We start from the raw sequence: 23,631 nt of genomic DNA on the forward strand, positions 1-23,631 counted from the left end.
ATCTCCCAGTCAATTCTGGCCAGCTCCTCCCTCATGCCTCTGTAGTTGCCTTTATTCAACTGTAATACTGTTACATCTGATTCCAGCTTTTTCCTCTCAAATTGGCAGGGTAAATTCTATCTTATTATGGTCACTTCCTCTTAAGGGTTCCTTCACCTTAAGCTCCTTTATCAAATTTGCCTCATTACACATCACTAAATCTAGAATTGCCTGTTCCCTAGTGGGCTCCACCACAAGCTGCTCCAAAAAGCCATCTCGTAGACATTCTACAAATTCCTTTTCTCGGGATCCACTACCAACCTGATTTTCCCAGTCTACCTGCATATTGAAATCCCCCATGATCACTGTAACCTTGCCTTTCTTACACGCCTTTTCTATCTCCTGGTGTATCTTGTGCCCCACATCCTGACTACTGTTCGGAGGCCTGTACATAACTCCCATTATGTTTTTTTTTACCTTTATGGTTCCTAAATTCTACCCACAGAGGTTCTACATCATCTGACCCTTCGTCATTTCTTGCTATTGATTTAATTTAATTTCTTACTAACAAAGCAACCCCACCCCCTCTGCCAACCTGCCTATCTTTTCAATAGGATGTATATCCTTGGATATTTATCTCCCAGTCTTGATCCTCAACCACATTGCTGTGGGTCTGGAGTCACATGTAGGCCAGACCAGGTAAGGACAGCAGATTTCCTTCCCTAAAGGTCATTAGTGAACCACATGGGTTTTTACAACAATCGACAAAGGTTTCATGGTCATCATCAGATAATTTAATTCCAGATTTATTTTTATAGCGGGATTCGAACCCGGGTCCCCAGAGCATTACCCAGGTCTCTGGATTACCAGTCCAGCGACAATACCACTATGACACCAGCTCCCCCAAGACCACATTGACTGGATCCTACTCCCCACCCCCACCCCATCCTTTCAATAACCTCTCAGTCTGGCACAAGGTGCCCCTCACTCTGGCACAAGGTGCCCCTCACTCTGGCACCAGGTAGGATACATACTATGTGGAACTCTCAACCTGTTGTAAAGGATCATGTTGGCAAATGCAGTGTCCCCAGAACCTCATCAGCTGTGCACCATCAGGACTAGAGACTGCTCTAGAAACCCCACTCCCTGAAGGGAGAAGCCAGACACCAAAGGAGAGGAGGAGTATGAGGATTCAGAGACTGAGCAGTTTCGGGATGGCCAGAATGAAGATTTGACTGGAAAACCAAGGTTCAATCCTATAGCTGGTGCAAGGAATTCTTGGCTGAATTATGGAAGTTGATCATAGTGAGCAGTTCCAGATCTCAGTCATCAGTAATCTGTTGTACCTCTGCTCATTGCCAGACCACTTGCTGTGTGTGGGGGGCGTGAACCTTGCCAGGTTCTGCCCCATGCTTATGGAGCCATCTTATAAGGTATTTTCTCAATAAAAGAAAAATTCCTAATTATTGAATTATCTCACATTATGCTTCTCATCCTCCTCCTCCTCCCTTCCATTCCCCCCCCATCTTGTAACATCCTCTTCATGCTATCCACAAATTCCATGCAGTTCTGACACATTATCTCAGTCATATTTAAGTGTTTGCTATTTATGTCTACTTTTAAGTTTATTTTTACAAGTTGCACTAAAACACAGGACAAAATTTCAATATTTAACTGTCTCAAACTTATCTGAGCCACCAGAAGTATTGGAAGCAAAAAGGAGCACCTCCTTCCCCATCTGCACCAAGTTTCCATGCTCACCAAATCCTAAACTTTACACTGTCTTTCGAATACACCCCTTTTATAACAACGCTGTGAGATCTTGCTGTGTGTCAGCAAATAACTTTATTTTTATACATGTTTTTGAGCCACGCCCAAGATACAAGCGCTCATTCAGCTTCCTTCTAATTCCCAGCTTTACACTCTTCTTAAGGTGCCCTCCATTTATTATAACTCTGTACCACTGTGTGCATCAGCAGATAAATGTTTACGTTTATGCCTGTGGGATTGTGAACACAAAGCCAAGATTGAAATATACAATTGAACTTTCATTCAGTGCAACAGTACAATCAAATATCAGTATAAAAGCAGTTAGGGACAAAGAAACAGTATCAAGCGACAACTACTGAAACCTTTCAAAACCGGAAGGTCCAACTGGCGTGTTCTGCACCCCTCTATGTACAGCATTTTTGGGAAAATAACATAGATGCAACAAGGAAGATAGCCAAGACTAAAAGTGATAACAGCCTGTTGAGTTAGCTGTTTATACAGTACTGCATAATATTAGAAATTGTACAAAACGTTCTTGTTGCAACACTTTAAGCGGAAATTTGGCCAACTGTATTAAAGAATTTTTGAAAGAACACATACAACTTCTTACAAAAATAATGGAGTTTAAACTTTGAACTATTTACCAACAAATCTGCAGTAGTATGGGTTCATAGAGGTACCACTTAAGATAAGGATAGGCAAGAGGAGGTGGTGTCAGAAGGCAGCAGTGGGCCACCCTACACACTGATGCCCATAAGGACATAGAAGAAAGGATAGGCAAGTTGTTTTGCAAACGCAGCTGGTATCCAAGTGACAGGAGACTTTGCAGGCATTGCAGCATGTTCTTCAGATATTAAGCTGTCAAATGCATCAGCAGCCCACTTTATAAAAGCTATTTTCCCGGCCGATGATTGTAATGACTTTAAATTGCCTTTGGGTTCTGTCGAGAGTAAGCAAATGCATCCATCTAAAAACATCTGATCATTGCCCTCATCTCCAAACAGTGAATTATAGTTCATATCTTTTCATTTAAAAAAAACGCACCTTCACTGAAGTGTTTGTATTTCTAGCACTGCTCGCAGGGACCTGAAATAATTGATGTGGCACTCCTGCTGGTCCTGGCTTCCTTCTTCCACGCCACTTGACTCAACTTGTGGGAAGCCCTTACCTTTAGAGTCCCCAGCAGTCATAGAATCATAGAGTGTTTACGGCACAGAAAGAGGCCATTTGGCCCATCATGTTTACGCCAGAGGTCAGTTGGTTTTGCCAAAGCTTCAACTCATCTAGTCAGTAGAGCACCTCGTGCCCAAAGTTTAAACCCATTTCTTTGCATCCTTTTGGAAGATTTCTGAAGATATGGGGATATGCAAACACTGGAAATTACTTTTTCAGTATTTTCTAAACTTTTTTTAACTGAAATTAACTTTAGGAAATTGATTTAAGTTGCTAAAAAAAACATACAGCTCAATTAATAGGCCATGCCAAGGCTCAAATCAAGTTATAAAAGTAAAAAACTATGGATGCTGGAAATCCAAAACACAAACAAAAATACCTGGAAAAACTCAGCAGGTCTGGCAGCATCTGCGGAGAGGAGCACAGTTAATGTTTCGAGTCTGAATGACCCTTCAACAGTCTGCATGGTAAGCCATTGGATGTACTAAAAACAAGATCCCTGATTTACCACTGAGCTCACAGCACAGTAGCCGGATCGACTACCTGGCAAATTTTGGCAGTGCAAGGTGAACGGGGAGCTCAAGCGCCCAATTAGCAGCTTTCTTCATACATCACACCTTTCCAACAAATCCCAATCTTTAATCCAATTCTTTTCCTGGTAAAGCATTGAAGACAGCAATCAATTAAGGCAGCAATTTGATGTTGTTTTGGCCTCACATGATTATATGTTTCTGTCTGACAGTTTTAACTCTTAAGTCTTTTTTTTAGATCTTCCACCTCCTGCTATACGAGAAAGGCCTCCAGGGTGCAAAACTGTCTTTGTTGGTGGTTTACCAGAGAATGCGTCAGAAGATATGATCACTGAAGTTTTTGGACAGTGTGGTGAAATCATAGCCATTCGTAAAAGCAAGAAAAACTTTTGCCATATACGGTTTTCAGATGAATACATGATAGACAAAGCTCTATTTTTGTCGGGTAATTCTTTGTTCTGTCTTTATTGATTTTTTTTCTTAGGTTTCAAAATTCTATCTTTAAAGCATATTTACTTAAAGTTTCACCTTAAGTAATCATGATACTTGCTGAAGATCATGAACATATTCATGGTGGAGTTTAAAGAAAGAACATAGATTTTAAAAGTCAAACTATAGCAAAGAATTGGGATTAATTAAAATGTTTGGGGTTTTTTTTGTCTATTTCAATTGAGGTTTTCTTCCCTAATACTGATGAACAAGTGGTTAGACTTGGCATCTAATTGCCACTTGTGGAATCTGAATTTTAACATCTGTTGAAACAGTCAGTCAGGTTCATAATCTTACGAATTTCAAATCTCTAAATTGATTGTTAAATACTATGGAATTTAGTCCAAAGAAAATTTCCAGAAATACGGAATCAGGTTGGGAAAAAAGAAAACTTTGTAAGAATTCTTATTCAATGTTGCTATAATTTTCAATTGTTGAAAAGTGGTATGTTCTGTTGTCTTTCAGTATCCATTGATGAATTATAGTTTTCTCAAACCTTATGCATTTCTATGTCATGGTATGTGAGAGTATCTTGTATGCTTTTGGGCCTCATCAGGTTATCGAATAAGAATAGGATCCAGTACAGATAAGAAGGACACCGGTCGCCTTCATGTTGACTTTGCTCAAGCTAGAGATGACCTATATGAATGGGAATGTAAACAACGTATGATGGCAAGAGAGGAACGCCATCGTCGAAGAGTGGAAGAAGAAAGATTTCGACTACCTTCACCTCCACCAATAGTGCATTATTCAGAACATGAAAGTGCTATACTGTCAGAAAAGCTTAAAGGTAATTTAAAAGTTCAGCACATTAAGTCTTTTGACCTGAGTTTAAAGTTTTATTAGTGCATCCAAAATAGGATTACTTTCACATCAGCGGAGTGTCCTAGGCCCAACCATCTTCAGCTGCTTCATCAATGACCTTACTTCCATCATAAGGTCAAAAGTGGGGATGTTTGCTGATGATTGCACAATGTTCAGCACCATTCATAACTCCTCAGATACTGAAGCAGCCCATGTCCATGTCCAATGCAGCAAGACCTGGACAAGATACAGGCTTGGGCTGACAAGTGGCAAGCAACATTCATGCCACACAAATGCCAGGCAATGACCATCTCCAACAAGAGAAAATCTAACCATCCCCCGTAACATTCAGTGGCATTACCATTGCTAAATCCCCCACTATCAACATCCTAGGGTTAACATTGACTAGAAACTGAACTGGACTAGCCATATAAATACTGTGGCTCAAGAGCAGGTTAGAGGCCAGGAATCCTACGGTAAATAACTCATCTTCTGACTCCCCAAAGCCTTTCCACCATCTACAAGGCACAAATCAGGACTGTGATGGAGTACTCTCCACTTGTGTGGATGAGTGCAGCTCCAACAACACTCGAGCTCAACACCATCCAGGACAAAGCAGGCTGCTTGGTTGCCACCCCATCCACAAACATTCACTCCCTCCACCACCAATGCACAGTTGTAGCAGTATGTACCATCTATAAGATGCACAGCAGGAACTCACCAAGGCTTCTTAGACTGCACCTTCCAGAAACATGACCGCTACCATCTAGCAGGACAAGAGCAGCAGACGCATGGGAACACCATCACCTGGAGGTTCCCCTCCAAGTCATCTTGACTTAGAAGTATATTGCCATTCCTTCACTGTCAAAATCCTGGAACTCCCTCCCTAAAGCACTGTGGGTGTACCTACACCACATGGACTACAGCAGTTCAAGAAGGTAGCTCACCACCACCTTCTCAAGAGCAATTACTGTTGGGTAATCTGATAAGGTGGATTCAAAATTGGCTTAGTTGTAGGAGACAGCGGGTGATGACAGAAGGATGCCTTCACTGGAAGACTGAGGGGCAACCTGATCGAGGGGTACAAGATTATGAGGGGCGTGGACAGGGTGGGTGGGGAACAGCTGTTCCCCTTAGTTGAAGGGTCAGTCACAATGGGACATAAGTTCAAGGTGAGGGGCAGGAGGTTTAGAGAGGATGTGAGGAAAAACTTTTTTACCCAGAGGGTGGTGACGGTCTGGAATGCACTGTCTGGGAGGGTGGTGGAGGCAGGTTGCCTCACATCCTTTAAAAAGTACCTGGATGAGCATTTGGCACGTCATTAACATTGAAGGCTATGGGCCAAGTGTTGGTAAATGGGATTAGGTAGGTAGGTCAGGTGTTTTTCACGTGTCGGTACAGACTCAATGGGCTGAAGGGCCTCTTCTGCACTGTGAGATTCTGTGAATTAGGGATGGGCAATAAATTCCAGCAACATCCCGACCCCATGAATGAATTTTTTAAAAATCTAGCTGTATGTAAAAGTTTTGTACCCAGCAAATGACATTCACACATTTTTCTTTTTACACATGTCTGCCAACAATAATTAGTGTTATAAAAAGAAAGAAAAAAAAAATCAGTTTTTTTGTTTGCTGGTTGTTCCTGTCCTGATGACATGGCCTTCCTTCACAAGCACGAGCCAGGTACCTATAAATAGCTGCCGATCTACAGGAACTTCCCCGGTAATAGCCATTAATGTCTTTTGGAGATGTGCGTATTTCATCCATTTCCCTGTGCGGGAGTACTGAAACTGTAGCCTTAAAAGTGCAGTTTATGGCCATCTCAATGTAGTCAGGGAAGACAAGTGAGGCTAGTATAGAGATCGAAAAGGTAGGAGTCTCGGTCCTTGCACTTGTCTAACAGGTTCCAGGTCCCGGCAGCCTGCATAGACGAAAACAGGGAATGCAGGGAAGATGTGCAAACTGACCACAGTGCTGTGTTACAGAGTAGCATTCAATTTGGAGTAAAAAAATAAATGTTCTGGTGATAGAGGCACTATAATTAGGGGGATAGATACTGTTTTCTGCAGTAAGAGCGTGAGTCCCAAAGACGCTGTTGCCTGCTCAATGCTAGGCTGCCATCTAGGGACTGGAGAAGAACTTGGAATTAGAGGGTAAAGATCGAGTTGTTGTGATCTGTGTAGGTACCAAAGACACAGGTGGAACTAAGAAATACATTCTCCTGAGGAAGTATGAGCAGCTAGAGGCTAAATTGAAAAGCAGAATCACAAAGGTAACAATCTCTGGATTACTACCTGAACCATAAGCAAATTGGCACAAGGTCAGTAAGATCAGAGAGTTGAATGTGTGGCTCAAAGATTGGTGTGGGAAAGAAAGGTTTTAATTCATGTGGCACTGGCACCAGTACAGGAGAAGGAGGGAGCTGTTTTGTTGGGATGGGCTTCACTTGAACCGTGCTGGGACCAGTGTACTGCTGAGTCTAACAACTAGGGTTGTTGACAGGGCTTTGAAATAAATAGTGGGCATTCAAGTGAGAGGAAATTTAGGAAGTTAAAGAGAAAGGACAAGGCACTAGTGGGTGGTAGCATTATGGTTAATGATAACCAGAGTGTGAATAGAAGGGACAGAGCATGCAAAATAAGTATATGCCACCAAATGGGGTCAGAGTAGGGAAAATAGTAAAAAGACAAAATAGAAGGCTCTTGATAGGAATGCACACCAGATTCATAACAAGTTGGATGAATTGATGGCACTAATGCAAATAAATGGGTATGATTTGCTAGCCATTACAGCAATGTGCTTGCAAGGTGCCCAAGGCTAGGAACTGAATATTCCAGGCACTTGACATTTAGGAAGGACCAGCCACAAGGGAAAGGAAGTGAAGTAGATACCTAAATAAAATATGGGATCAGTCCAATAGTGATAAATTACTTGGCTGGAGGAGATCAAGATGTAGAATGAGTTTGAGTAGAAATAAGAAAGGGAAAGACATCACTGGCGGGAGTAGTCTATACAGTAGCTACACCGTAGAACAAAGTATAAATAAAAAATTAATGGGGGCTTCTAAGAAAGGTGCTGCAATAATTGTGAATGACTAATTTTCATATAGATTGGACAAAATATATTAGCAAAATTAGTCTTGAGGACATGTTCGTCACATTTTCCCCTCATCGGGCGGGCCCAGAAACGGCTGCAAGACCAACCACTGCCCACAATAGGGCTCCGACTGCGATTTCAGTTAACAGCTAGCCAGAGTAAAAGGCGCACTAAGAGCCTCAGTGCTGCCGGGGTAAAGGCAGGAGGAGCATGAGCGCTGAAGTATGTGCATGCGCGGGCGAGCACGTACTGACAGCTCCCTGAAGGCACAGAACTGCCTCAGGGAGCTGAAGGATTTTAAAATGAAAAGTAAACTTTTTACATATGATGTAAACATGTCCCCACATGTGACTCAGTCACACGAAGAGGGACATATAAAAAATAATGTTAAATGTTTTATTTTTGAGTAACTGTTGGAAACTTCATCCTGCCTCTGGATGAGGTTTCGTTAAAAATGCAAAGGCCACCTGGCCTATTCGGCCGCCCGCCAACTGAACGGTTGAGCGGGCAGCAAAAAAATGAAACTTAATTAATTACTTAAGGGACTTAATAGTCCTTTTAATTGTCAGCAGGTGTGCAGCTGACTCTAGCACGCACCCGCTGACCAAAAGATCACGAGATACACGATGATGTCAGAACACTCGCCCGACACCATTGTGCACCATTTCGTTACCGTTTGGGTCAGATGCGCGCCCGCCCTTCGGATGAAAAATTTTGTCCATAATATGTCTCCAGGACGGTTTATTGGAACAATACATTAAGAAACCAACCAAGGAATAAGCTATCTTAGATCTGGTAATGTGTAATGAAATGGGATTAATTAATGACCTTATAGATATTGTAGGAGTCAGAGTTCAGAGTAGAGTGGAGAATTAAAATGACAGGTGACTGGAATCTTGTAGACCGAAGTGGTCCCCCAACGTGGAAGATACACGTGAACAATAAACAGTACACTAAATTGAAAGAAGTGAAACTGAATTGATGCTTTACCTAGAATGAGAGTTTGAGGTCTTGGATGTTGGGAAAAGAGGAGATAAAAAGGCAGGTATTGCATATCTTAGTATTGCGAGGGAAGGGGAAAAGTTGTTAGGGTGATTAGCATAAGAAATCAGAGCAGGAATAGGAGCCCATTGAGCCTCCTCCCCCATTCAGTACAAACATGGCTGATCTTCAGCTTCAACGCCTCTTTCTTGCCTGCTCTCCATGTCCCTCGATTCCCTGAAGGACCAAAAAGCTGTCTACCTGAAGTTTAAATATATTCAACAATGGAGCATCCAGAGCCCTTTGAGGTAATCAATTCCCAAGATTCACAACAGTTTGAGTGAAGAATTTCTCTTTATCTCAGTCCTAAATGATCAGCCTGAGACTGTACCCACCATGTTTTAGGTTCCCCAGCCAGGGGAAACAACCTATGTCTTTACCCTCTCATGCCCCTTCAGAATCTTATGTTTCAATAAGATCACCTTTCATTCTTTTAAACTCCAGAGAATATAAACTCAGTTTACTCAGCCTCTCATCAATAGGCTAATCACTAGACCAGTCTGTACTTGCTGTACTGCCTCCAATGCAAGTATATCCTTCCTTAAATGTGAAGACCACAGTTGTGCACAGTATTCGAAATGTTATCTCGGGAAAGCTCTGTACAATTATAGCAAGCTTGTACTCCACTCCCCTTGCAATAAAGGCAACATGCCATGTACCTTCCTAATTGCTTGCTGTACCTGCATGCTAACTTTCTGGCCCAGATGTTCACTTCCTGGTCAGGTATGCAAAGACAGGAGAATTCCCAGTTCTGTGTACCCAACCTTTAAAAATGACTGCCTGAACTTTCGATTTTTTTGTCTGGTGGTAGGGAGGGGGTTTGGGTGTGGCTAGATTAGGAGTCGGGGAAGGCCATCCTGGAAGTAGTAATGGGTCAGAAGTAGGACAGGCGCGAGTTAGGCGAAACAGACACATATAAAAAGCAGTTCTCCAGAAAGCCCATGCTAGAGGTTGGTTATCTTTGGTAAACTTCCTGAGCCCGGAGGATATGTCATTGGCTGGTCAGGTGAGTGTCAATGCTGGAAATGTTGTCCAACTGTTAAATGACCCTGGAATGAATGTTCCATTGTAGGGTTTCCCTATGGAGGGGGTTTTTAATTGTTGTTGCCTAATCGAAGTGCACTGTACTGAACCACGGAAAGCATGGAGTGGATTCACAACATACAGTCATGGAGATGTATAATGAGCCGATGGTAAAGGCTGAGCTACTCAAATCCCAGAAGGAAACTTGAAACAACTATCATAATCCATTTTTACAATTTGTATGTTTCGAGATACAGGCTTTGAATTCAGTAGTACTCAGACTACCTAGTCTCGAGGTTTTTTTATAAAACTAAATTAAACATTTATTAATGCAAGAAGAATTGTAAGCACATACATATTCTACAAAATTGCTACTATAATAACCAAAAACAACCCCTAATTAATCTGACTCTCAGTTACACCCCCGTTAAGGCAACAGTAAAACTCACAGATTTAAAAAGACTCCAGGCAGAGCACATTCAACCTTACAAATTCAAAATAAGGTTCCTTTGTGGACACAGTTGTAGGCGTACAGGCTAGTTAGATCTTAAATGCCTCTGCCTTCCACACACAAACTCCTTTCTGTTCATACCTAGCTTTTCCTTTGAATGTAAATTTCCCATTGTGTTACTAGGTTTTTAACACCATATCTTCTAACAATAACATTTTCGTTCCACCAGTTTTATTAGTCATATAAATAAGTTGCTTGATGAATCCCAGCTAGTTGCAAGATTTTACTCCCATTCTTGAATGCTTTCTTCAACAAATGTAAATGTACCCCCTCAACACCTATGTTTCTAAACTTCCCCATGTTTATCTAATTATCATTTCAAACCGACTTCTTTCTATACGTCAAATTACTCAGACTAGCTTGTTTTAATCCAATTAAGACACATACGCATACACAGATACACCACTAAACGCTATTCAAAACAAATAATTTCCAATAACATTATAGACAAAAATCTCTTCATGACAGATGGCATCGTCTTGCCACCACTACGTGGTACCGATATTACGCGGTCATGTGGTTAGCTGCCAAGACTCAGTGGGTGGATGAATGATGGACAATGCTATGCTCATTATCCCATCCACTTGTCCTCTTGCCACCTGTCTACCAGGATGAGCCCACACTGTTGACCCTTGACCAGGTCCCTCATAGCCACACGTTTAAATATTGGTGTGACTAAGATGGAGTAAACCAGTAGAAATGTCAGTGATGAGGAGCATGGCATGCTACCTTGAAGTCTCAGCCATGGCTCTGCGCAAATGCTTGGTGCCATTTTCTCCTCCACAGCTTACAAGTAATCATTGATATGGTGAAAATGGTTAGTGTGTTTAAGCACAAATAAATGATTGAGCGCATTGTAACCTAAATGGCTCACGACCTTTCTCACCTTACATTTTTATTCATAGATTGTCACACAGTGGAGACATGGGGGATGGTATGGGTCCAGCTGCCCCATGTTTTGCTGATCAGGACCTTCATATTTTGGTGGAAAAGGTCCAGAAGAGGAGGCCAGTCCTCGACCCTGCTGACTGGTGTAATCCACCTGCAGCAACCAAGAAGGCCTAGACTCAAATTGCAGCTGTGGTGAGCACAGCAGCAGACCATCAGTGCTCATAGTTTCACTGCCGGAAATGATTCAGTAACCTGCTGCATTCCAGCAGAGGCCCAAGGGAAGGGTCATATCTGCATCTAATGGCAGGACCAGAAATTCCGACCCAAAGTTTATGGACATTTTGCTGGGTCGCGAAATTTTCTGTCCTGCCCATGATGGGTTCTACTGCAGGTGGGACCTGAAAATCCCGGCCAAGCCCTGAGAAACGGCACATATATCAGCATCAGCATTGACACTTGTATATGTACACAGTTCATGGAGGTGTACACAGAACATGTGAATGCACAGAAACAATGAAGAGCAATATCCCTGCATGGACCATATATCAGATTGGCATAAATCCATCATGTCATTGTAAACCAAAAGAACGAAGAACGCTTCAGAGATGGCCCTGCTTGGGGGGTGTGTCAGTCTTCCTGAGACCCATACGTTCCATTGAACAAATGGCTAGGGAGATTGCCAGCGTGCCTGAGCAGCTGTCTATTGGTGATGGTAACTCGCATGGAGCAGGTGATAAAAATGCTGTTGAAATCACCTTGGCACTTTCTGGTAATGGTGGAGCACAATGGGATGATGGTATGAAAGTGCAATGATGGGATTGCATCATAAGGGTAGGATGAGCATGGTTAAATGCAAAAACGTGCATCAGACCATGCCTTCACTATGAGAACGGCAATACCTAATTAACTCCTTGTCTCACACAGGTCTCAGCTCTGCATCCTCACCTCTCCCGATCCAGATCATTCCTCGGGCATCATGAGAAGGAAGAAATGCCTGAGGAGGTAGCATCACATCTGACTAGCCCACACACCGCCAGCACTTCAGAGAGATATAGTGCACATGTAAAGTCAATGGCACAGAGTGAAAGTCACCACATCAGAGTGCAGGAGAAGGTGTCATTGTCAGAGACATTTGTGCACAGCCCCCCTTGGACGAGGGAGGATAGTCACGATGATGCTCTAGAGGGCAGGAATGTAGATCCTCAAGAGTCAACTTTTGGGGCACAGTATTTGGCCAATCAGCAGATGTGTGGATATCTGGCGGAGTTCCCAGAGGCAGTGGGAGCTCTTGGACTGGAAATAGAGGAGTCCATCGCCATCATGAGCTTCTCATCTGTTGTGGCTGATTCAACCACATGGATTCTGACCAACAGATATTGGCCAATCTCATGGAGAGACATATGCAGCAACACTGGATGCAAGAGCAGTGTCTCGGCCAGGAAAACGTGCAAGCCTCCCTCAGTATCCTAGATCAGACAGCTCAGAATCAGTGCATGAGGAGCTGCATGCCCTTAACAGGACAGTTGCAGTATTTGCATAGTGGTTGCCAGAATGTTGACTGCTGCATAACCAACATCCCCACTTGAAGGTCAACCCAAGGCCGTGGAGGTAACTAAGGAGGGTGAAGGTACTAAGAGCTCCTCAGCGTCCTCATCTTCTTCCGCATCCTCATCTTCCTCCACCACCTCAGACCCTCTGCCAGAGCCCTCGTCTGCTGCATATCTGCCAGGAACCAAAGCTGCCCATGCAGAGGTGCAGAGGCTGCAGACTGAAGGAGGTCCCCAATAGGTGCCTGCATAATGAGGCCACCTGGCTCCTCATTGCTCACTTCTCAATCTAAACAACAACCTGCCTCCACGCCAACAAGAGGGGCATTTTGCAGAAGTGCAAGAAAGAAGGGTGTCACCTGGCCTAGAGCACTGATGGGATCATCGTGGTTACACTTTTCACATTATTTATAGCACATTTGAGCACTTATTAAATATATTTACCTACATTTGTACATGCCCCTGTGTGTGTTTGTACTCAAGAGAGCTCAAAAAGAATGGTAAAATATTGAAGGACATTCTTAACATTAATAACGAGGGTGGCATGCTGAGGTCCATCTCGACTTGCCGTCAACAGGATCAAGGTTGTCACCTGACTTGTGATGCTTTCGAGGGCTTCTTCCTTCTCTGCTGTATCACAAGATTCCAGAGGTCAGAATCTCAAGCACAGATGTTCGTTGCATCTTTTATTGTTAATCCGAGCTTGACTAAGGAGGCTTAATGATCAGACTCCATGAGGAGATGCTGGGCAGCAGATGCATCTCAAGCATGAGTGCTGGGTACAAGGCATTCGTCCACACTGCAGTGTTACACATTAGCCTAGGTGTAGGCATTGCACCTCCAGAGACCATATATCATCCAGGCAATATTGATGTCTGCAGTGCCCACTGCTTCGCCTGCATTTGCATTCAGATGTCTCAGGATGTGCTTTGTGCAGCAAGCAGCAGTATATGAAAGCCAGGAATGTTACATGTGGCACCCATGTTAGAAACTGGCCCCTTGGCCAGAATGGGTGGTACACAAACTCTTTCAAAGAGCTGTTGCACAAATATGGGCCCCTCATGCACGAGATGCCTTATCTGCATGTATACTACAACTTACAATCCTGTCAGCATGTATAGGGTTTTAAACCTCATGTCATTGTCACTCTCAGCATTGAGAGCATGGTTTGGTTATGGACAAATTGGTGACACGGGTCCCTCATGGGTCCCTCACTGGCATTCATGTGAGGGATTCAGGTTGTAAATGACTTATTACTGTGTGTGTAATATGATGAGGCCCATGATTATGATAGTGAGGGTTTCAACCATGTGACTGAGTCAAATTCATTGATGTTTATTCTCTCACTTGTGGAGATGAGCAGCCCCTTCAGTAATTGTGGAGTCAATGTACAGGTTCTTCGGGTGGAAGTATGTCACCAGGAACTGGCTGATGGCAAGTGTGAGATAGGAGGACCCTATGGTCAGAATATAACACTCGTCAGGCAGGTGCGCGTCTGATGCGTAAAATGACGCATGATGATGTCGGGCAAGCATCCTGACGTCATCGTGTACTCACATAATATTTCGGTAGGCGGGTGCGCACAGGAGTTAGCAGCATGCCCGCCAACAATTAAAAGGCCTATTAAGGCCATTAAAAAGGTAATTGAATGAAATTTTTCGCTGCCCATCCAACCTTACAGTTGGTGGGCAGGCAAAAAGGCCAAGCGGCCTTTGCACTTTTTAAGAAACCTCATCCATGGGCGGGATGAGGTTTTCAACAGCTATTTAAAAATTAAATAAAAATGAAAACCATTTCATTAATAACATTCCTGGCTTTCATATACTGCTGCTTGCTGCACAAAGCACATCCTGAGACACCTGAATGCAAATGCAGGCGAAGCAGTGGGCATTTATTGACTCATGTTATTGACAGAGTCACATGAAGGGACATGTTTCATAACATTTCAAAAATCTTCGTTTCTAATGTTTTAAACTTTTCATCTCTCTGAGGCAGCTCTGTGCCCCAGGGAGCTTTTCCAGTGCTAACTTGTGGTCTGGCCCCGTGAGTGCTTCCTGACCGCCCTGCCGAGCCAGCTCGACGAGGGAAAATCCTCCCTACGTGAACCTATTTTGTGCAAGGACATGTGCTAATGATCCCCTCCCTGGCTATATGGCTATGCCTCCAAGCTGCTCTGCCATTGGTGGCTCATCCTCATCCATTTTGGAATCTTCAGAATGGATAGGGCTTCTTCCTCTTCCTCATCATCCTCCTCCTCCTCGGAGATTGGAGCTCTGCCCATGGCCATGTCGTCATTAATTTGTAGGCCCCCCCTGCCGCTCATTGTTATGCAGTGTGTAGTACACCACCACTATTCTTGATACCTTTGCTGTGGCATATTGCAGAGCTCCACCTCAGCAATCAAGGCACTTGAAGCGCATTTTTAATATGCCTGTCCAGTGGTATTTCTGTGGACGACATGGCTACTGTTGTAGTTGCACTCTACTTCTGTTTGTGGGCTCCTAAAGGGGGTAATTATCTGTGTTCTTAAGGGGCAGCCCTTGTGTCCTAGAAACCAACCACAGATCTGCGTTGGTGGCCAAAATAGCTGGGGAGTTAGAAACTCCCTTGTACTAAGGAGTTGTGGCAGCTGCCAGGAAATTACAAACATAAAGGAAGACCTTGTTGTGGTCACAAGCCACCTGCACATTGATTGAGGGGAAGGACTTCTGGTTGACAAATGTGTCCGCATGTTAGGGCCTTTATGACAACAATCAATAACACCCTGCACCTGAGGGAAGCCTGCTAATTATGCAAAGGCCATGGCTCCCTGCATCCAAGGTGCCAAATCTATAGGGAAATTCATGTGATCCATCACACAAGCAAAAAGGGCATTAGTTACAGCCTTAATGCAGCTGTGTGTTGCTAACTGGGGTATACCAGACAGGTGATCTGATGATCCCTGGAATGATCCTGAGGCATTGAAGCTGAGAGCGACAGTTACCCTCATAGCCACTGGCAGAATATTGGGTCAGTGGATTGTAGCTCGAGTTGCTGCATGCAGTACACTTGTAAGAATTCAGGGTTCAGGGCCACAGATACCTAAGTAGGCAGTCGACTGGTCATAAGTAATTTAAAGATGGTTTATTAAGTTGATTAAGAAACAACAGTTTAGATATGATACAGTAACTAATAAGACAGGAAAAAAATAGTATACCACCCTTAATAGCTTGTGAGAGCATTTTGCTCTCTAGTCAAAGTGTTCAGGAACTCTGCCTTCGATCTCTCATTCTTCTTCCTCCTCCTCTGGTCCATCTTCCATCTGAAGTGTGCAGCTGCCCAATGTGCACTGCCATCTCACCAGCACCTCATCAGTACCTCAGCCCCTGTGCGTGAGCACTTGTTAATATGCACTTTTCCTGGGGGCTGATAGCTTACTCAGTGTCAATCATCTATTCAAACTATTCTGACCAATGGACACAGGACAGGTACCCAAACTGTCAAGGTGGTTATAATCTCCCCTGTTCGTCATCCTGCTTGAGGTCAGCTTTTTAGCTTACATCCTGCTCATTGTCATATCCTGGTCCTTTCTAAACAATTGCAAAGATAAGGGGGTGTACAAGGTACCATTCTACCAGTTTGGGAATGTCAATATGGCAGCCTGAACTAAGAGACCTTACTGTTTCTGAAAACTATTCAGAGGTCAAAGTGTTTAGAAATTCTCTTTCCAGAGAGAGAATCAATGAAGTTTAGCTAAGCTCATAAAATGCAGAAAATACCCATTTATTAAAGACCCCAATTTCTTACACATATCTGTTGCCATGTCACAGCTCACCTGTCCCCCATCAAACTGAAGTAAGGTCAATACACGCTTCCCACAGGGTAGTACCTGGTTGTCCTGCGCCTCCTCTTCCTCCTTTCTGGAATGCATACAGCAGCCTCTTCCTCCTGCCCACACTCTGACTGCTCATGTGACTGGTTTCAGTGACCTCTACATGTGAGGGCCCCATGTCCATCTTCTGTTCTTCCTTCTTATGAAGTGCTATGGGCCCTTCTCCAGCATTGTTTTTCCTCGCACTTTGGTGCACAAGTCAGTAGGGGCAAAATTGCCACCCTTCTATTCCCGTGGGTTAAGGAATAAAACCTGCTATTATCAGGTCTACTTTGCAAACTTTGGGTTCCACACTTCTAAATCACCAAACTCTGACCAGAGACAGCTGATGATTTAAATGGCCAGCTACCTCTGTAAAAATCCACATGCGTGAAATATGCCCCACCTCCATTTCAGCCCCCATGAAAATTGGAATTGCCATGTTTGGGGACAGGACATTTGACTTTTGGGCAATTCTGCTGATTCCACCACAACAGAGAAGCTGTCTGTCATGGTGTAAATCTGGGCCTCCTTCCTATGAGTATACCCAATTCCTTTTGACATCAACATTTGCAAGTTTCATGCCTTGTAAAAAAAAAAATTCTGCCTTTCTATTCCTATCATCAAATTGCATAACCTCACACTTCCCCACATTATACTGCACCCGCCACCTTGCTGCCCACTCATTTCACTTGTCTATCTCTTTTTGCAGCCTCTTTGTGACCTCCTCACTGCTTGCATTCCCACCTAGCTTTGTATCGTCAGGAAACTTATATACATCACTCTTCATCTAAATCGTTAATATAGACTGTAAAGAGCCAAGGCAGCGGCACTGATCCTTGTGGCACTCCAGTAATCACAGCCTCTTTAACTTGAAAATGCTCCCTTTATGTCTACTCTTGCTTCCTGCCTGTTAACCAAACCTCTACCCACGTTAATGTATTATTGAGTCCTTGTGTTTTAATCTTTTGTGTGGCACCTTATCAAATGCCTTTTGGAAATTCAAGTATACTACATCTACTGGTTCCCCTTTATCTACCCAACTAGTTACATCCTCAAAAAGTTCTAATAAATTTGTCAAACGTGATTTTTCTTGCATAAAACCAGGTTGCCTTCGTCTGATCGTTCTATGATTTTTCTAAATGCATTGTTAAGACTTCCTTAATAATACATCTCAGCACTTTCCTGATGACTGATATCAAGTTAATTGTCTTGTTGTTCCCTGTTGTCTCTCTCTCCCTCTTTCTTGAATAACGATGTTACATTTACTAGCTTCCAATCTGCTGGGACCATTCTAGAATCTAGAAACTTTTGGAAAATTATAACCAGAGCATGCACTATCTCGGCAGCCATCTCTTTTAGAACCAGAGGATGTCGTCCATCAGCTCCTGATGATTTGTCAGATTTTAACCTCTTATGTTTCTCCAGTAATTCTTTTCTGTTGATATTAATTACCTTAATTTCTTCACTTTTTTAGCACCTAGGTTACCCTATATTTCTAGTTTGTGATTGAGGAATGAGACAATATGTCACAGAGGGAATGCTGTTTTGGGATGTTGAAAGAGATGGGGAAGATATATTTGATGTTGGCATCACACTGAAGGTGGCAGAAATGGTGGAGGATGATTTATTCAAAATGGAGGCTGGTCAGGAGGAGGCAAGGGGAACCTTATGGTTTTGGGAGGGAAGAGAAGGAGTGAAAACAGAATTGTGCAAAATGGAACGATACAACAGTCCTGTTAGCTGTGGTGGAGGGGAGTCTCGGTTCAGGAAAAAGGAAAGCATATCAAAAGCACTGGTATGGAAGGTGGCATTGTCACAACGGATGCAATGATTGCAGACAAACTGGGAGAATGAAATAGAATCATTATAGGAAATGTAGGAGGAGAAAATGTAGTCAAGGTTGCTGTGGGTGTTTGCAGACTTCTAGCCTATCTCCAGAGTTAGAAACAGAATTTGAGTAAGGGAAAGGAAGAGTCAGAAATGGATAACTTGTAGATGAGGGAATGGTTTTGGGGTTCAGGAGCCATAGATCCTAAGATAGCCATTTGAGTATTCATAAGTATTTTTAAAATAGTTTATTAAGAGTTAACAGTTTAGGTATGATGTATTAGCTAAAAAGGAAAAGTATATAATCTGTGACAATTGAGAACGATTCATTGATCTCAGAGGATGAATGGACAGTTGGCACAGTGTGCTAATCTCATTAGCTTGTGATAGCAGCGTTCTGCCCTCTAGTCAAAGTGTTATCCCCATTGCACCCTTCTACAGTTCCCTGGATGTTTCTTGCTCCATGTGTGCCCGTTTACTCAGTCAGAATGTCTTTCAGTCATTCCCTAGCATATTCCAGTGCCTTTGGTACTCCTGGCTTCACTTAATAACTCACCCACCTGTGTTTAACTACAGCCTAAAAATGTTGCTTCTCTAATTTCAAACCAATAAAACCTCAACTATCGTAGATCCCACTTCTGATGCCAATCTGTAAGCTTGCTTTTGTATTAGAGTCAAAGGAGAAGTTGTTCAATGTAAGGGTGGAGGTGGTGGTTGGGGATTGTTTGAACTTCTGTTCAAGGAAGAAGCGAAGGGCTCTCGGGCTGTCCTGGTAGAGGATGGAGGAATAGAGAGATTGAATGCTCATGATGAATTTGCAGTGAACGATTTTCTCAGCAACATAAATCTCTGGAGAAGAAACCCAGTAACTTCAGATCTACCAGTAATGGGTGATTACAGAAAAAAAATGAATAACACATAGCCACATAATTATTGCCAGATTTAAATTGACAATTTCTCATTTTAAAGAAATTTACATAAATTACCAATTTAAAGCAGGCGTTAGCTATGATCAAATCCAGAGTAAGAGCAGATGAAACACCCCTGGAAGCAGAAGCTTAAATTTCAATTGGTAAAAGGATTAGACATGGATTGTGGAATTGGAGATGAAATAATTATTTAACCTTAATTAAGGGAGATAGCCTGGGATTCCAAGTTAGAGTGCATCAATCTCTGCATTTGAAATTCTGGAAGACATTGATAAAAGAGAAGGCATCTATTTGAAAGGCAACGATGTCTTTAAACTGATTGATTGGCCACAGCATTCCCAGACCAAATGGATATAACATTGGACTAGTTTTTATCTATCTGAGGTAAATTGAGACATAGAACTCAGTAAGTCTCTTTATTTGAGTACTAATATGAGAATAAAGTATTCCATGAAGACAGCACATTGTTTATCAGTCCAGCTGGTTCACTGATATCATTCAGTGAAGGGTACATGCCAACCTTACTCTGGCCTGCACATGACTCCAGGTTCACACAGTTGGTTGACTGTGGCATATCAAGCCATTCAATTATAATAGCAACTACTAAGGAAAAGATAGATACTCATCACCTCAGAGCCTTTATGGATGCAGCCGTGCCCATGTCCTGAGGGCAAATGTTTAGAAAGGATTTGTTTTAAATAATCCAGTACCATGTCAGATGAAAGATGGAGAGCACTTGGCATGCAAATATTCTGTTCAGATTGCTTTTGAAAAGTTAAACCTAGTTTCCTCCTTTTCTTTGACTTACATTTGAATATATCAAACTCTTGTAGATGATGCAAAATTCTCTGAAGCTGTTCAGACCCTTTATACCTGGCTAGAACGAGGGGAAGTGAACCGTCGATCAGCAAACATTTTCTACTCCATGATCCAGTCAGCTAACAGTCATATTCGAAGGCTTATGAATGAAAAAATTCTACATCAAAAAGAAATGGAGGAAGCCAAAGAGAAGTTTAAGAATGCTCTCTCAGGGATTCTGGTTCAGTGTGAGTAATGACTTCATTCTTCAATACTTGAAATGATCATCATAGATGTCATGAGCCCTTTACATCTTTTAAATACACATACAATTTCTTTTTGTTTATTTTAATTAAATATGCATCTTTATTTCTGTAGCAAGGCAAGTATGACTAAAACATATGGTATACATCATAAAAAATCAGATAATACCTATATTGACATAAAACAGAAATTAGGTGCTTGCCCAGAAGGTGTTAGCTTCGAACATCCTTGAGTTGAGCTGCTATAATGTTGGCTTCACACACACCGATCAACTTTGAGTGCATGGGATATCAAGATCAGAAAAAATTTATAGATACATTAGGAAAAATAATGGTCAGGAGCAACGTATATTGCTTGAAAACTGATGATGATGTTGTTAATGATAAGGAAAAGGCGAACATGCTGAATAAGTACTTTGCGCCAATATTTGCAGAAGAGGAAGAGGTCAGCATGTCAGACATCCCAAGTAAACTAAAATAGAAGTAAAATGCTGCAGATGCTGGAGACCTGAAATAGAAACCAAGTGCTGGAATTTTCAGCAGGTCTGTTAACATCTGTGGAGAGACAGAAAGAAAGTTAACGTTTCGAGTTCAATATGACTTCTTCAGAGTTCTGAAGAGGTCATATTGGACTCGAAACGAAGAATTCCAAATAAGAATCATATTTGGACTCGAAACGTTAACTCTGTTTCTCTCTCCACAAATGCTGCCAGACCTGAGTTTTTCTAGCACTGTTTTTATCCCAAGGAAACTATTGAATCAGGAGCTCAATAAAATTAATGTAAGCAAGATATCAGTAATGGTAGAATTAATAGCGCTAAAGTGCCACAAATTCCCAGGACAAGATGGTTTCCATCCCATGCTCTTAAAAGAAGTAGGTGAGAACATTATAGATGCCCTAACTATAATGTTCCAAAGTTCTCTCGATTCTTTCCTTTAGATTGGTAAATTGTGCATATCACTCTGCTATTTAAGAATGATGAGAGAGGGAAACCAGGGAATTATAAACCAGTTAGCCTAATACCTTTTGTAGACACATTGCTAGAATCTGAGAGTAAGGTTAGGGTAACTGAAAACTTTGAGAATTTTTAGCTGATCAGAGAGAGCCAGCATGGATTTTTAAAGTATAGGTCATGCTTTACAAATCTCATTGTATTTTCTGAGGAGGTGACTTAAAGCAGCGGACAGGGGAATGCCTGTGGATGTTATATAGACTTCCAGAGGCATTTGATGAAATCCCACATGGATCACTATTAGCTAAACTTGAAGCTCATAGAATTCAAGGTATTTTATTTGTCTGGTTAGGAAATTAGCTGAGCAGAAGACGACAGAGTAGGGATAATGGGCAGGTACTCTAATTGGCAAGATAAAAGTAGTAGTGAACTGTAAGGATCAGTATTGGGGCCACAGTTACTCATTATGTTCGTTAATGACTTAGACGATGGATTAGAAAACCACATACCCAAATTTGCAAAGAAGACAAAGATAAGCAGCATAGATGGAAATGTAAAGTTACCAAGAAATATTGATAAGTAAATGGGCAAAACTGTGCCAAATGGATGTTAATGTAGGCAAATGTGAAGTCATCTGCTTTGGGCCAAAAGAGGATAGAATAGGGTGCTTTCTAACTGGTGAAAAACCAGAAGCAGTTGAGGTCCAAAGAGACTTGAGGATGCAGGTATTTAGATCATTAACTGTCACAAACAGATAAAGAAAATAATCAAAAAAACAAATAGAATGCTGGCCTTTATACCAAGAGGAATAGAATACAAGAGGGCATAAAGTCATGCTTCAGCTATACAAAGCCTTGGTTAGATCACACGGAGTGCTGCAGTTGTTCTTGGCGTCATAATTCTTAGAATTTAGAAAGTTACAGGGTGCTTTGTTTGAAGTTTCCAAGATATTAGCGGGAACAGAGAGGGCAGATTTGGATAAACTATTTCTGCTAGTTGGGGGGTCCAGCACTAGGGGACATAGTCTAAAAGTTAGAACCAGATCTTTCAGGAGTGAAATTAGGAAACGCTTTGCACAAAGGGTGGCATAAGTTGAAACTTTCTTCTGCAAACGGCAATTGATGCTAAATCAATTAATTTTCAAACTGAAATTATTAGATTTTTGTTAGCCAAAGGTACTGAGGGATATAGGGTAAAGATAGGTACTGTGGAGTTAGGTTACAAATCAGCCATGATCTCATTGAATGGCAAAACAGGCTTGAGGAGTTAAATGGCCTTCTCCTATTCCCATGTTCTTAGGCTTACAAAGATACCCTGAAAAAGGTACAGAATAATTTGAAAAGATGAAGCAAGTGAGCCACCTTTTAAAAATGCATTTCTGTTTCCTCTGTTTAGTTATGCTTCATGCACTATACCTAAAGATATCACTTAGCATATCATGCTCCAGATACCAAAACATTCTTGAGTTGGCTGCTGGGATGTTTGCAAAAGCTACCTGCTATGCACTGTATGTGGGAAAATCATATATCAAAACCTGCACAGTGCCATTCTTCCTCTTTCATGCAGCTTTTAAACACATAGGGAGTTGCATTAGGAGGGAGAACAGTGCAACACTGTTCATTATTAGACATTCTATCATACAAAAATGATGTTGATAATATGGTTCCTCCATACCCAATTAGAATATAGAACTTGCTCTGAGAGTGTACCTCAGTACGTCTTTTCACTGGCAATAGTTTTCATTTGCTAAATTACAGAAAATTTGCAGTCATTATGTCTGATTGGTCTTTTCACATCTAATTATGTACTCAAAAGTCTTTTTTTATGAGGTTTAGCGAAAATTTAGTTTTGAAGTTTTTCTTTAAGTTTACTTTGTTAAATTTTCCAATTCCACAAACGTGCTGTTGGGTTTCCCTTGGGTTGCTAGTTAGCCATGATTTGTGGCATTTGAGCATCTTCACCCTTCTTCAATGATGATACGTATGCTTATGATTTGCCCATCTTGCTATAGAACCTTCCCAGTTCACACCAGGTTAACATCTCCTATCAACACATGATTTTCAAAATCCTGCACTGTTTGCCAACCTTAAATATACCAGGATACAATGCTCCAAATCCATTCAATTTACTCAATATTCAGCAGAGATCTTGAATG

The 23,631-nt window shown here is 42.0% G+C and overlaps 1 protein-coding gene across 1 annotated transcript in view; it reads left to right on the forward strand.

Annotated features, from left to right (window-relative positions):
- Positions 1-23,631, forward strand: part of LOC121281899 (ecto-NOX disulfide-thiol exchanger 2-like) — a 339,103-nt gene that overhangs the window by 246,975 nt on the left and 68,497 nt on the right. Inside the window, exons 7-9 of the mRNA XM_041195055.1 lie at positions 3,691-3,897; positions 4,498-4,731; positions 20,296-20,508. Coding sequence (XP_041050989.1) covers positions 3,691-3,897; positions 4,498-4,731; positions 20,296-20,508 — 654 coding nt within the window. The remainder of the gene's footprint in view (positions 1-3,690; positions 3,898-4,497; positions 4,732-20,295; positions 20,509-23,631) is intronic.

This window comes from Carcharodon carcharias, chromosome 9 (genome assembly GCF_017639515.1).
Source record: "Carcharodon carcharias isolate sCarCar2 chromosome 9, sCarCar2.pri, whole genome shotgun sequence".
Lineage (NCBI taxonomy): Eukaryota > Metazoa > Chordata > Chondrichthyes > Lamniformes > Lamnidae > Carcharodon > Carcharodon carcharias.